The sequence below is a fragment of the Paramisgurnus dabryanus genome, chromosome 1 (genome assembly GCF_030506205.2).
Source record: "Paramisgurnus dabryanus chromosome 1, PD_genome_1.1, whole genome shotgun sequence".
NCBI classification, from domain to species: domain Eukaryota; kingdom Metazoa; phylum Chordata; class Actinopteri; order Cypriniformes; family Cobitidae; genus Paramisgurnus; species Paramisgurnus dabryanus.
This window is the reverse complement of record NC_133337.1, coordinates 1,984,563-2,000,200: the sequence shown is the minus strand read 5'-3', so window position 1 is coordinate 2,000,200 and position 15,638 is coordinate 1,984,563. Positions and strand designations below refer to the sequence as shown.

Here is a 15,638-nt window from a genome sequence, read left to right as displayed (position 1 = left end):
CTTACGACAAACGAGAAACGTTCTAACGGAAGCCTTCAGTCAAGCAGGATTAAAAAGAGGATGAGAAACGTGCAAAATATACAATGTACAGTATATACAGTTATGTCATTAATAACTACTGCTTTTAAAAGGACTTTTAAGTTATTGTTTTTGTTTCATTTTCAAAGTTTGATACATTGTGCATAATGACATACTTGGAGAAAGGGATAATTCAACAATAATTTATAATTGTATATCTTTTATTAATTTTATGAAATACATTCAACTATATTTCAATGCACATTTAGGCCCTGAACAAAAAACAACTCGCGAGGGGAGGACTAGGGATTAACCCTTAATTAACTTTAAGGAATTAACTTTAGTGTTTAGAATTCAGTTAAAAACCAAAAAAAGAATTATGTGTGCTTTTTGTTTAAAGTGCTTGTTTTTATTTAATGTATTTATTTATTCACTGGTGGTAGGGTTGGGGGACAATGAAGGGGGGGGGGGGTTCGGCACATATGCTTGAACCACTACTGATTTGATGTAACGGGTGGAATAATTTTAACATGTCACCTGCAGTCCGGGTTAGGGTGGATTGCAGACTGCGGGTCTAAAAGCCAAGACTGTTTTGACTCGATATGAGTGCCTAGCTCGATTTGAGTGTCTAGCTGGGTATGCGGTTTTACCTACTTCGTTTTTCTTATTTTACACTGTAAAAAATGTTTTGTGGCTTAGTAAATTTAACTAAATAAAATTAGTCAATTATATAAAAAAAATAGGTTAAAACAAAAACTATTTTTGAGTACATATAATGCAAAAATGTGAGTAATTCTAGATTAACACATTATTTAGTTAATTCCTAAATTTTATCATGTAAAATTTGTGAGAAGGAAATTAAATAATTATAAAAAAATAATAGGCTGTATTAACTTAAAAATATAGTGCATCATTTTTGCATCCACTTTTTAAAGTAAATTTTACATGGAATTTTTAGTAGGCCTAATTGCTTCTCCATGTAAAACTTACTTAAACATTGCAATTGCTTAAATTGCAAAGGCTTAAATTCAATGTAAAACTTACTTTAAAAAAGTGTATGTAAAAATGATGCACTGTATTTTTTTTTTTTTTTTTTTAGTAAATCCAGCGTATAATTTTTTTTCATATTATTTTTATCAGTGTACTTAGTTTGTTTAAAACGGTCATATTTGTTATTAAAAATCATCAATATATGCTACGTAATAATAGCAAAATAACTTATTTATTTTTCACTAAAATAGGAAAGTTTCTTCATGCCACAGTCATAATTTTGGCTAAATGCAGAATATGCGTGCCTATTCTACTTTTTGTAAAAAGCAAAAAGGATTAAGTGAAAATAATGAATCGATACTTGATAAATGGGTGACTTGTTCATTATTGTAATATAAAGAAATGCATTAAATTTTTTAAAAACAAAGCCGCCTTTTAATCTTTCTGACTAGAGCTGTGCACCAGGCAAATTCCAAACGAGCAGGGCCGGGTTTCCCAAAAGCATCGCTAAGTAAGTAGATCGTAAAAACAATCTTAAAATTCATCTTAGAATTATGGGCCGTTTCCCAAAAGCTTTGTAGCTTAAGTAGCACTCGAAAATCATCGTAGATCTACGAGTGCTCTGGAGTAATCGTTAATTTATAAGTGCATCGTAAGACAGCAGTGTTACAAGGTCACCTGCAGGACAACCAGCAAATTGCACTCCAGCAATAACGATAATGTAATGTTTTAAATGTAGGCTATATTTATTTATTGGGTTTTTTTTCTTTGTTTATTTGTTTAAATTACTTTAATATAATATATTTAAAATTCAAACGAGAAATGAAATTTAAATGACTAAACATAAATTAATTAAGAAGGAAAACGTATTTGGTACAATTTTGGTAAAAGTTGGTACTAGCGAATTGATAAATGGTTCCTACCAATTGCTGCTATAATTCATCTAGGCTACAGTAAAAAATTTTTTTTTTGAAGGGTATGGCATCTGATTAAAGAAACCAAATAAATATTTACGGTACAATGCAATAATCCTTAATAATAAATAAACATAGATAATAAACAACAAATAAAAATAAAAATCTAAACTATATTATAAAATGCAGAAGGCATTGCGGAGTGGGACGAGTCCTAACTAAATATGAAAAAGAATATTTCATGATGCACAAATTATTAAAACATTTAATAAGTCATTGAAAAATAATTAATAATATTTTAAAAAATATATTATAATAAATATTAGTGCACATCGGCTGAAGATCATTAGCCTAAACAAGCTTCTGATTCAATTACGAGTCATTCAGTAAGTGACATTTCAGCACTTGACAAAGGGATAGCGACAGTCTGGAAACAGTTAAATGTTTAAGAAAACAGCGCGATTTGTAAGTGCATTCCGGTCACGGTATGTATATGAAATGCATATGGTCAAATAGTTCAATTAGTGCTGCTGTCAAATAAGGCTCATGTTTTTGTTAATTACGGCAAGTTACATCCAATATTATCGTTGCACCCGCTTGCTTTATTTTAGCTGCGTCACCTTAGCAGCTCCACTCCATCCAGCTGGCTCGCTGACGCTCGGCAAATGTTCGTTGAAGAGACACTGATGTTTTAAGGATAAAACCGCTTCATGCAGTGTTTTTAACGATTTAATGACCTCGGCTGAATTGTCAGGCACTGATAATAACTTAAACGAGGGGTTGTTCTAGTTCACGTTAATGCTACATATTTGCCATGCTATACATAAATGCTTTAATATCATTAATATAATATCGATAACGCGGTCTGGCCGCCTTTCAGCGCTGTAACACCGGCAAGGGTAAATGGCAGTGAGCCCAGCTTTTATTTTGAAAAGAGCTTATTGAGGGGGCGTGGCATTACTTTGAAGCAATACACCTGATTGGCTGACTACACGCGTGGATCGTAGTGACAAACTCTGCGGAAAGATAGTGCCAAAAAGATCTGTAGACTTGTGCAGAAGGATTCGTGAATGCCCTGTCATTTGCAAACACAGATTCAACACTTGCATGCTGAACTTTGCACAGAATGTGTAAGAATGTCTTTTTACAATGGTTGGAAAATACAAGTTAGACTGTGTTTGTTTGCAAATTGTGAGGAGGGCATTTGTAGATTTTTTTAATGGAAAACAGCGAAACAGTTGTGCCAAAATTCTGAAAACAAATGCAACACAATCTACAAACAAATAATGACCCTCATGCGCAGACAAATCACTTTGCATTCATTTAAATTCTGTTTGTCAAGTACAAGTCGATGATTTCTATTTGTGAATCATAAAGAGTTGGTTTGCGGATTTTAAATCTATTTGTAAATCGCATTTTATATTTGTATGTCATGAAGAGTCTGTTCGTGGATTTTTATATATTTGTAGATCTCGTTTTACATTTGCGGATCATGAGGAGTTTGTTTGCAGATTTGGAACCTATTTGCAGATTTGTTTCGTGTTTACAAATTGTAGTCTCTTCATTTTCAACGATTATGGCATTATTTTGTCACCAAAGCGAAACAATAGTGTCAGAATTCTGAAAACAAATGTGACACAATCTACAAATAGAAAATGATATTCATCTGCAAAGAAGTCACTTTACATTCATTCAAATTCTGGTTTTCAAGTACAAGTCACTGATTTCTTTTTGTAAATCATGCTTTATATTTGTGGATCACAAAGACGATTCGTAGATCTTGTTTTACATTTGCGGATCACGAGGACTGTGTTTGTGGATTTTTAATTTATTTGTAGATTGCGTTTTGTGTTTACAAGTTGTAATATCTATTTGTGACTTTTAGTCTGTCCATTTTCAATAATATTGGCATGAAATTACCCCCATAGATTCCCTCCTATTTCCCGGCACCAATTAGCCACTTTGACACAGCCTTTTCTACCTCTCTTCTTGTTATTTTGTTTGTTAGGGCATTTTTTTCAAGTTTCCTGTAAAATCCATAAAGAGCATTAAAGTGAGATTAAATTTCATCTGAGCTTTGCAAGAAAGAAGCAGTCATCTACATTTTTCAAAAATACTATAACAATATCAGATATATTATTCTGTCATACACAAATAGTTAGATAGATAGATAGACACTAGACAGTCAGACAGATAGAGAGAGTAAGATATTTGTCAGAAGTACAGAATGTTAAATTTTATTAACCTTTAACAATAACCTTTGATTATGTTTTAACACATACATGCATGCTTTACTAAAAAAAGAACAACAACCTTAAATACTTACTTCTGACATTCTGATATTCATCTTTCCAATTTCTCGTTTCCACAGCAAACAGAAACACTTTGTCTGTATGGTCCAACCCAGGCTCATTGAAAATACGTTACTCTGCCTACATTTTTGCAAAACCTAAAATACGGAGATGGGTATAAACGGAGGTCGGAGCCAGCTGCAAATGGGTGGGTTAGCAGCAAGTGGGTGGAGCTTAAGCCGCAAGTGGGCTGTACAAACTTCTAGAGGATTTTGATTGGTTTATTTAGTATCACCTGTGTTTACGCTCCACACAGTTGGTGGCGGTAATGTGTACGTTTTGTTTTTGCGATCCATCAGAAAACAAAGAAGAAAACCGCGTTCACATGTCAGCGTGCAAGTTGAAAAGAAGAGGTAAGTTTGCTGTACAGATTTTAGGTTTTTATAAAAGTTAATGTTTATGTAGTTTATAAGTTTTAAAGAAGACCATTTCATAATGGCGTTTGTACGCTGTTTTTAGTCTTGATGTAGTGATGGCCAAACGAGGCTTTCTGAACCACTGAGGCTTTCCAGCCCATTGGTTCGCCAAAATGTTCATTTACTCGAAGCCTCATGAAACAGTGTGCTCTCTAGTGACACCTGCTGTGCAAAGCAATGTATCGCACACAAATCTATTCATTTTGAGCAACCAAATTGTCATGGTGTGGGCTTTTGAATAAAGTATATTAAATAAAGTATTTTACTCTGCCTGTGTTAACCTATGTACACACAACTCACACATACACAACTTTCTGTTCAACTATTCAGTAATTATTTGGGTTAGTGATAATAGTGAATGCACCAAATGAGTGTAAAGAAATTATTGTGAGTGCAGTGCTGACTGGGAATGCAATAGTGCAATGCTTATGGGACTGGGAGTGTGGAACAGCAAACTGGAACACAGAAAAGTGTTTACTGATTTTTATTTAGAAACAAAAGTATTTCAACAGTATTTCAAATTCCAATATCCCAATGGATCCTCAGTCCTTGTAGGCTATCCCTAATACACTCTAGTCTTATAATAATAATAATAATAATAACAGCAGCAATAATATATATAATAATAACAACACTACTACTAATATAAGCTATATAATATAATTACGTATTATAGGTATTAGAACTATATGCTAATTTACTCTAATGATATACTGAACTAGGTTATGTATAATTTACTCTAATAATCTACTAAACTAAGTTTAATATAATATATAATACAGGCGATATATAATGATAACTATACACTGTAAAAAAAATCCGTAGAAATTGCAGCTGAGTTGCCGGTAACTTACCGTAGATTTATATTTATGTTATTTACTGGCAACATTTTGTACAAAGTTAAATGAACATTAAACATTTACAAGTCTTTGTCTTTACAGAGTAAAACTAAAAAAACAGCATCAAGCAAAACATTTTGGGAAACAAAATCTGAAGCAAAAAACAGAAAAAGGTTGATGATGATTTCTGGTTCCCAGAATGCTTTGCATGAGGCTGTTATTGTATAGTTTTATTCTGTATAGATAAAGACTTGTTAATATTTAAAATTTATTAAACTTTGAACAAACTCTTGCCAGTAAATAACATAAATTTAAATCTACGGTAAATTACCGGCAACCCAGCTGCAATAACATTATAATTTCTACAGAATTTTTTTACAGTGTACTACAAACTCACTACAACCTCGCCACTACAACCAACATCTCAACATCAATGCAAACGTACTGCAAAACCCACAAGAGGCGCGAGTTTCGAACCATTTTTATCCATAAGAGATACTCTGAATGAAGCAATGACGTATTCAACAGAAAACGAGGCCTCGTTTGTCATCGTCACGTGATTTTCACTTGATTTTCAAATAGTAAATGTCTTGAACGTTTTGTAAATGGATTTGATATTAGAATAACTTTACAACTCCTATTTTAATTATACAATGCATGCAATTCTTTTAAAACTTTTCATTTTTAAAAGTTTTCATTGTAGTTATGCTTTTTTCTGCGTAAACCACAATGTAATGTAATGTAATTGAAACATTTGTTTTAATATTATTTTATAAAATGTATTACTCATAACAATCAGTGAAATAAATGTGAAACGCATGTTATTGTATTTTAGGTTCACTTATCAGTGAAAGATGTGCAGGACACTCTTGAGGCATACCAGTGCCTCAAGTGCACAAAATTTCACTGTCCGCTTTGTCCTAAGGACAATATAAAATTTGATGAAAACTTCCAGGCAACAGGCCACCTTCAGTCCCATTTATCTTGGGTGGTAGTACATGGGTGTAAGTTGACCAAAATATTATTATATTCACTATGAATAGGATATTGTATCCAAAAATTATTGACAAAAGTGGAAATTTGTTAACTTTTTTTTTATTTCAGGTTTCAAAATCTATAAATGCCACCTCTTGTGTCGCAAAACAGCTCACTACCACTGTTGTTACTGTGACAAAACACTAATACGTCGGACTGACTTTACAAAACACCTGCTTATTCATACAGCAGATAAGAGTGCAGGTGGACAAGCCACCAGGACTGTGGCTAATAACCAGGGCGAAAAATCGTTCACTCTGGTTCATGGACCAACTGACCAGCCATCAGCAATGGCCAGTGAGCAGAGGGATCAGCAGCCCACCATGGTCTGTGGACCAACTGACCAGCCATCAGCAATGGCCAGTGAGGGCAGGGACCAGCAGCCTATTATAGTTCATGGACTAACTGACCAGCCATCAGCAATGGCCAGCGAGCAGAGGGACCAGCAGCAAACCATCGTCTGTGGACCAACTAACCAGCCATCAGCAATGGCCAGTAAGGGCAGGGACCAACAGCCCATAATAGTTCATGGACCAACTGACCAGCCATCAGCAATGGCCAGTAAGCGGAGGGACCAGCAGCCAACCATGGTCTGTGGACCAACTAACCAGCCATCAGCAATGGCCAGTGAGCGGAGGGACCATCAGCCAACCATGGACTGTGGACCAACTAACCAGCCATCAGCAATGGCCAGTAAGGGCAGGGATCAGCAGCCCATAATAGTTTCTGGACCAACTGACCAGCCTTCTACCACAAACCAGAAACACTGGGGTCTTCCATCGGTGGAGCAGGAGCTAAGACATCATAAATCAAGTCAAAAAAAAGTTTCCTGTCCTAAATGTAATGTGACATTATACTTGAAAAATTTACAACGACACATACGAAGAAAGCATAGAACTGAAAAAATTGACGTGTGTGCAGATCGCCACCTTGCCAGCCAGTGCATTGATGCAAGAAATGGTATTTTTGCAGTTGCCAAAAATTTCTGTGGGCCACCTGTTCCTGTTCATGTTAAACAAAAGCTGAGAGGTCCAAGTGAATGTGAGATGGATGACTGCTCTTTGTTTTATGATGTAGCAGGTAGGAGTGGGCATCAAGCATTTAGATGTTCTCACCTAAGGTCACTTGACTTTTGTTCATCTCCCTCAAACACCTGTCATCTTGAGGAGGACACATTGAGTGAGCTTGTAAAGCAAAAATGGTTTACAGATAACAAGAAAGAGATGTGTCTTGCTCGACTAAAGGAGGCAACAGACCAAAGTGCTCCACTTGCTGTGGGTGTTAAAATTGGGCCACCCAAAAAGCATTATGTGTCTGTCTTGGAGAACAAACCATCATATTACAGTCGATTGGGAAGGGTGATGGTTATGTATGATGCCCAGAGAAACAGCTGGCATTGTCCCTGTGTTAATGCACGTATGTCTTGCCCACATAAGTATATTGCAAAGTGGTTCCTCTTTCAAACTAATAGACACCTTTTTAAAAATGTCAAATCAACTGGAACAGAAGAAGATAACTTGGATGGTCATCAAGAAGATGACAAGGAAAAGATGGAAAAGCCGCTTGGACTTGGAAAATAACTTTTGCAGAGAATTTTAAAGTATATCATGGATAAAAAACGGTATCCAACAAGTTTTCCTGAAAATCTTTGCAAAGGAGTGTTTGATCCTCCCCCACCAAAGCATATTGTGCCATCAGAAAAGTTCTGCACTGAATGTGGTTATAACTTGCCTCTAAGTGACCCCATCCTTATCACAGCAAAAGCTAAGATTGTGACACTGACATGTGTCTATGAAGGTAAGTGTTATAAGAAATTAAATATTACAGCATGCTGTTATATTCACATATATGTGTCTAATCAATTTATTAATTTCAGGAATAAGCACATACTTAAGGAAATGTCTAAGATGTGGAATGGAGTACCGTTACCAAGACTGGGAACATGGAATCCACAACTTTAACAATCATATTCTCATGGGCTTCCACTTGTGTTTGTATTTAAGGGCATCACTCCAGGTATGGTCCCTGTACATTTTAAATGTGCCTTTATTCCTAAAAATTGAAGCTCTCTTTCTCTCTTTGTATATATTGTTTATTATACCTTCCCAGAGTCCTAATTACTGCTTATTGTTACCAAGTAACAATATCTGGCACAAAGTATAACACTTTTATATTTGTCTGTAGACTCATAATGCAGCAGGCAGAGTTTTCAAAGCAATGGAACTTGCATCTGGTTTAAAGCTTCCTTCACATAACCATCTGTTTCATGGTTACCTACATTTTGAAGCATTGGTGCAACATGACTACAAATATGCATGCATCAATTGTGGCTCTCATCCTCCTGTGGTTATTATGGATCTTCATAAAAAGGGAGTTTTCAGTATGCCAGGTATGACAGCATGCACAACAAAGCTATTCTGACAGTGTTTGTTTTAGGCTTTGTTTATATGGTGAGGAAGAAAGAATGTTGGTTTCCTTACGCAGTGAGTGAGGTACCGGATCCAACCGATTATACTGGGGAAGTTAATCTGAGAGACTTCTGGGAGTCTCTGTCTTTGAATATTATTTCCCTTGGGTTTGTAAAGGGTAAGACATGTTTTTTTTTCTTTGTCACTGAAGTAAATTGTACCTGCCTCTATTGAATGGCTGATTAACAAACTAAAACAACATATATTTAAATGTTTTCTCATGTAGTTGGGGAGGAGAATCCATTTGTTGTCAAGCCGACCTTTGGTTTTTGGGCACCGTGGATTGGACCAGAAACTCGAAAATCTGATGTGGTTTTAAACACAGAGTGGGAAAAAGTACACCGCCCAGCAAAAACAAAAGAGCAGGCAGAGCTAGACATCACTGAAGACAGACTTCTCGAGGAAGTCATGAAAATGAAGGTCAGGATTATTTGTAATATTTCTTGTTTGTGTGAATATGTATCATAGTTTTACAAAAAATTTCAACTTTACAGGTTGATGATGTCAATAAACTGTGCAAAGCTTGTGGGGTGGATCCCTGTGGTTCAAAAACAGACCTTATCCTCAGGCTTCATAATGAGATTAGGAGTAGGAGTACTTATGATAAGATTTTTGAGAAAATATGGGGTGCATCAGGTAAGGCACCATATGCTGATTATGGTTTTGTTGAAGTTAAAGAATTTATATTTTTTATAATTGATGTTTTTTTAGGAGGCTGGTCTGCAGTTATGTGTCCATGTGGAGTGGTATACAGCCTGAAATTCAACATGAGAGCGGAAAGTCCAAGAGACTATGTTGATATTTTACTGTCCTGGCAACATTTACCAAATGTTACCATTTATGATTTTGCCAGAGGTCTGGCAACACATGGGAATCTGAGGGACCCGTTGATGTTGCCATTTGCTCCACATGAGGGAAGACTACTTTGCCCTACAGAAGAAAACATTTCTTTAGCCAAAGAGGGCGAGGTAAAGGTTAATCTTCCCTGGTTAACAGAGCCACGAAATCCCCCCGATATCAATGGGCATCCTACAACAGGAAGTTCAGAGCATTATGTGCTATATGATAAACTACATGAAACGAATGCGAAAGATCCCAAGGATTTTTTAAGAAGAACTGCTCTGGTGCCAGAACTGGCTGGGAAGGTTAATACCCAAGTAGTAGAACAATTCTTTTCTCAAATGGAGAAAACAACTACTTTCTGAACATGATGGCACCCAGCTCTCAGATCTTTCTAATTCGTAATATAGTCCACCATCACAACACCCAGCTTAACACCTCAAGGGTGGAGAAAATAGAGAAGTTAATGGGAACCAGACAAACCTTCATGAACAAGAATGGGCAACTTATTATAGGTAACATGTGTTTGTAACATACTTTTTTTGCATGAGCATGTGTACTACGATTATTATTTTTTCCCCTTTTAGGTCTATCTCAAGATATCCCAAATGCTGACACCATTAAGGTTCTGCAAAAAGATGAGGCTATTACTAAACTGCAGAATGTCAGTGCTAGCTCCAGGTGTTGGCAACATCCATTGAACGCAGAACTACAGGACAAGGTATCAAGTCAAGCCAGTTTTATAATATTGTACAAAATTTCAGAGCAGCTTTAATGAAAATCATACCGATGTCTCATAATTTTACACTGAGCAGTTTAACGGCTGAGACATACAATTATATAAAGTATGTTAATTATATAAATTATCAACCAATTGAGATTTAACAATAGTAATGAAAGGCCTATAGAAGATAGAATTGTAGTTAATATGAGGAATGTTTTCATTTGTAGGTTTCACGTGTACTGGATTAGGCCATGGATCCTAAGGAGCATATTGTACGCGTCTATGGTGAAACACTTACCCGTGAGGACTTCTTGACATTAGGACTACAGAAGAATGTAGAGGCCATGGTAAGACAATGGAGTAACATGCACTCATGTGTTAGATGTGTAATTTGCATTATCATAGATTTTATTTTTGTGCCTCTTATGCAGATTCTGAATTCCTGTCTAAGGGTTATTGCACAAATTGGGTCCATAAGGGTATTGTAGTATTTACAATACCAGTGCACTACATATCAACAGTATACAATGTAAATTACAAAACAAACTAAAACATTGTGTAAATACTGTAAAATCTACTTTGTGTTACAGAACATTGACATCTGGGTGACCAGCAGTTACATTTCACTGACCTGGTTACCACCGGCCTCTGCAAACCCATTGGACCATTTTTCTGTACGTTTTTTTTCTGTGTATATACTTTTTTGTGTCTCCTAAAGATTTATAACACTTTGTGTGTGGATAAATTATTCTTTAAAGGTGGACATTTGCAACAAAGATGTCATTTTACTTCCATCTTGGAAACCAGGCCATTTAAAGTGGGAACTAGGCCATTGGATGATTGCTGTAAGTTAATATTTCAAATGAGACCATACTTATACTTTAAGTGCAAAGGGTTCATGAACTGTATCTGTTTTAGTCCCGGTATGCAATTTCTTGGGATAAGTGGGGGTGCAGGCTAACAGGTTAAATTATAATTTAATGTCATGTTTTTATGTGACCAAATGTTTTATATATATATATATATATATATAATTATTTATATATTATTTATATATTATTTATATATTTATATTATATATATAAAAATTGTAACCAATTTTTTCAATCCATTTAAAGTTGCCTTATTGAAAAGTTTGTTGCACTATAATAGGTAAAAGTGTTCTCGGACATTTTTCAGATTATGAAGCCAAAGGAAAGACAACTGTTCTTTCTTGACTCGCTCTGTGGCTCTGGTTTAAGTGATGCCAGATACACTCAATTATACAGGTCCTTCAAATGTTCACAACAGCAGTATGGTAGTTCTGTTTGAAACCATACTGCTTGCTTGTTTTTGTTCCTCTTATAAGGTTAACATGAAACTGAATTCCAACTTATTGTACTTTTTTGATGCGAGTTAAACTTGTGTGTGTATATATCTATAACATCTATGTGAATATAATATCTATTCTGCTAATATCCATTCCGTACATGTGCACTGATCAGTCTCGCACAGCAAGAAAAGTACAACTGGGTCAATTTGGATTTCATGTTGACGTCAAATTGTATGGTAGTTCAGTTTTAGACCATACATTTTTTTTTTATCTTATTTAACTTACTGTTTGTTCATTCGTTCATTCAAATTGTTCCAACCCAACTGTTCCAAATTTATTTCCATGCTTGCAAGTAAGCATTTTTGCTCATCTTTATTTATTGTTCATATACCTCTGTCTTTTTTTGTCTTTTTTTTAATTGATAGAGATCTTGCCCAAAAAATTGGGACACCAGGACAATGGTCGGAGACTGTCCTAAATGACATTACGGTAGGAATTTTTTTTTTGATGTCCCATATGACTATGATCACAGCTTCTGCTGTAATGTATAAAGTTCTTAATTTACAAGTTGTTGTGTGTTTATCACATCAATTAATCATTTATGGTGTTTTTGATTTCATTACTAGGACAATGCAAGACAAAGGCTGTCAAATAACTGTGGAGTGTTTGTCTTGATGGCAAGTACATAATGTACTGTAAATGAGGAACATCGAGGTGTAATCAATTGCTGTTACCCATTTAACTTTTTTGGTGTTTCTTGTATATTATAGTATGCACTGTATGTTATTCTTGGACAGAAGTTTGACTTCACTGAAGTAAGTATTTGTTTTTTGTAGCTGCATTTTAATATAATTGAAAATTGTACTAAATGATTACTTTATGTACACAGCTTAACATGAAGAACATAAGAAAATGGTGGTGTGCCATCTTGCTTGACAATTTCTCTTTAGAGTAAGTGTGAAAAAAAATTACCTGTACTTAATGTAATGCATCCTTGCATTCAATTAATTTAATTTGTTCTTTTTCTTACTTTATTTGTTATTTGTTGCATGACAATCAAATTGTGGAAGACATGGGAGAAAGTGAAAACGAGCTGTTGTTGCTGGTATTGTCAGCTTTTTACATTTTGCTAATATTTTTTGTAAAATTAAAAATTTATGGATAATTTTACCAGTTTTTTTATTCTTATCCTCTTTCAGAAGAAGAAGAATGTTCTGCACTCCCTGAAACATCTGGTAAGAAAAATTTTTTTACATGCATGTGAAAGTAAGAACTTTGATATAAAACAAAATACATATACTATGCTGGGTTTCAAATTATATAACTATAATATTGGTCAGCTAATTTTAAATTACTTTATTTTAGCAGACCAAACCCCAGTTGTGCCCTCTGTTTCTAGCAAGGTATGCATAATCAATTGTAATGATGATTTTAAAATGTGTATCATAGAACAATTTTAATCCACTTATATTTTTCTTTAAGGATGAGCTGTTAAAAGACGACGACCCTCCATCATGCTTCATCTTCAAGGTAGTTGAATGTTCTATAATGTGCTTTTTAACATTCTTTAACAGCCTGTGCTAACTGTTGCTATCTTTTCAGTTATCAGGAGCGTTGCTGAAGAGCATACTTCTTGAAGTTGTTCTTCAAGAAGGAGATGCTGCCTACATGACCCTGTCATTGACCTGCTCAAGGTTCAGGGACATAGTTAGGGATGACAAGTTTAAGAATCAGGCACACTTCTTATGGCTAGAAAGTAAATATTGACATTAAAAAATTAAATGCATAACAACAACATCATTGATAATGTTAAATGCTATGTTAATTGTTTTTCACCTCAGGTGTTACATGCTGGAAAAATAAGTCGTCTCGCTACAAACAGCTCTTCTGGAAAATGTACTCAATCTCCACTTGTTTGGAGTGTGGGTTTGAGTACAAATGCTGCACACCTGGTACTTTTTGTGTAAATTGTTGATGAATAAACTAATTGTTAATCTAAAGGAAAATGAAAAATCTAATTTACTTATGACATTCCTTGGAGTTTAAGTTCTGGACACCATTCACTTGCATGGCATGGACCTACAGAGCTGAGAAATTATTCTTAATGTTTTTAAATGTTCACTCTCAACTATAAACCCTAGTTCTTATTGTGCTTCTTGTGTATCCACCAGGTTATGCTGGGAAGGGAAAGCGAGGTGAGCTCCAGGGAATTTATTCAGAAACCTTCCACCCTGGATTTTGCAGTTTTGAATGCTTGCAGATCAGTTCTAATGAGTTCTAATGAGTTCCTCACAAGTAACCAAAAATTCTTCTTCTTTTGCAATCAATTCTGAGTGACTGGTACATGATTTTATTCATTAAAAAAAATAATTTATCCACCCTGAGATTTAAATGTAATATATGTGTAACATGTTCAGAAGAAAATTAGTCTGCTATTTAAAAAAATTATGCAGTAAAGATGGATGGTAACTCTTTTTTTTTATATTAGCCACATGGTTTTCATGTATTTACACATTTACTTCACTAAATCCAGTTGCATCACATTTTAATATGTTCATTTACTTGATATTGTTGAATATGTAGCTAATATTCAGACATGTGCTTAAATAAGGCCGACAGCGAATTTAAAACACCATCACTTTAAGTATGGTAAAAGGTGTAAAGACGTGACTTTAACGTGACAGTGAGTGGTATTGGACACACACAATAATAACAAAGTATGGTAAAAGGTGTAAAGACGTGACTTCAACGTAATAGTGAGTGGTATTGGATACACACACAATAAAGCTGTAAGAAATCAAACCATGATCAGGGACCTAAATATTTGATCGTTTATTTTCATTACTGTCGCTACTTCCTGCCATACTCATTCACCGCCGTCCTTGCAGGATTTCCGCATAAGCTCCTCCCATTTGCGGCGTAAACTCCTCCTACTTGCACATTTCTGAAATCCCTCCTACTTGCGGTGCAAGCTCCTCACACTTGCGGCGTAAACTCATCCCACCTGCGGTTCTCCGTGCTGCAGCGATACATAGGCCCTGTCCCAAATGGCACACTCCGGACTTGTGGTCCTCCTCAGAGTCCACACTTTGATGACATCACGTAGTCCAGACTTTAGGGACCCTTGATGCGAGTCCACGTGGGTGCACCGGAGTCGCATTTTGGGACAGACTCGAGCATCACACCGGAAAATAGGTAGAGAAGTTGCCCGTCAGTGTGAACTCCTCCCTTCCGTCGTCTGATTGGTTCGATTGCCCTTTCGCAAGGACTTCTGGGTTGGCAAAGTGCGCGAAGCCTGCTGCAGTGCGGGCTTCGCTGAAGACCGCATCAGGGGGGCAAAGGAGGCGCTGATGAGCACACTTCAAAGCGTAAAAATGACAGATGGGACACCCTACGGACTCGTAGACTAAGCGAGAACGCGCAATTTAAGGCCACGAGACCGAAAGTCCACATGAAGTGCGCCATTTGGGACAGGGCCATACATGAAAATACGTAGCTGAAAGTACATTTCCCTGTGAAACGTCCACTAGAGGCGCTATGTGGTATACAGCGAGTCATACTTGGCCCGTATCAGATGCATGTTTATTAACGTTTATAAAAGGGACAATATTAATAAAGGATGTTCAGACTTGTCAGCATACACTCATTTTGACATCAATTAGTAATTATTTCCATGGTTTTGAGGTGCCAAGAGCACATATCTTCTGGATCGCACTTCCTCGAGGTCATCG

General features: G+C 35.8%; 1 protein-coding gene across 4 annotated transcripts; it reads left to right on the top strand.

Moving 5' to 3' along the window:
• Positions 1-6,204: 6,204 nt before the first annotated feature.
• On the top strand, positions 6,205-14,306 carry LOC135747155 (HMG domain-containing protein 3-like). 4 transcript variants are annotated; one of them, XM_073815320.1, is made up of 24 exons: positions 6,205-6,532; positions 6,633-8,360; positions 8,440-8,579; positions 8,748-8,952; positions 9,048-9,149; positions 9,258-9,451; positions 9,526-9,667; positions 9,743-10,386; positions 10,459-10,592; positions 10,823-10,942; positions 11,027-11,074; positions 11,186-11,269; positions 11,354-11,440; positions 12,333-12,396; positions 12,534-12,584; positions 12,678-12,722; positions 12,797-12,858; positions 12,978-13,012; positions 13,107-13,142; positions 13,273-13,310; positions 13,390-13,437; positions 13,510-13,663; positions 13,749-13,859; positions 14,079-14,306. In XM_073815320.1, the coding sequence occupies exons 2-8, from the start codon at positions 8,171-8,173 to the stop codon at positions 10,234-10,236; spliced, it is 1,467 nt and encodes a 488-aa protein (XP_073671421.1). In that variant the 5' UTR covers positions 6,205-6,532; positions 6,633-8,170; the 3' UTR covers positions 10,237-10,386; positions 10,459-10,592; positions 10,823-10,942; positions 11,027-11,074; positions 11,186-11,269; positions 11,354-11,440; positions 12,333-12,396; positions 12,534-12,584; positions 12,678-12,722; positions 12,797-12,858; positions 12,978-13,012; positions 13,107-13,142; positions 13,273-13,310; positions 13,390-13,437; positions 13,510-13,663; positions 13,749-13,859; positions 14,079-14,306. The 4 variants fall into 4 exon arrangements, with proteins under 4 accessions (XP_073671421.1, XP_073671412.1, XP_073671429.1 ...); XM_073815311.1 differs by having other exon boundaries at positions 13,510-14,306; XM_073815328.1 differs by lacking the exon at positions 11,027-11,074 and having other exon boundaries at positions 13,510-14,306.
• The last annotated feature ends 1,332 nt before the right edge of the window (positions 14,307-15,638 follow it).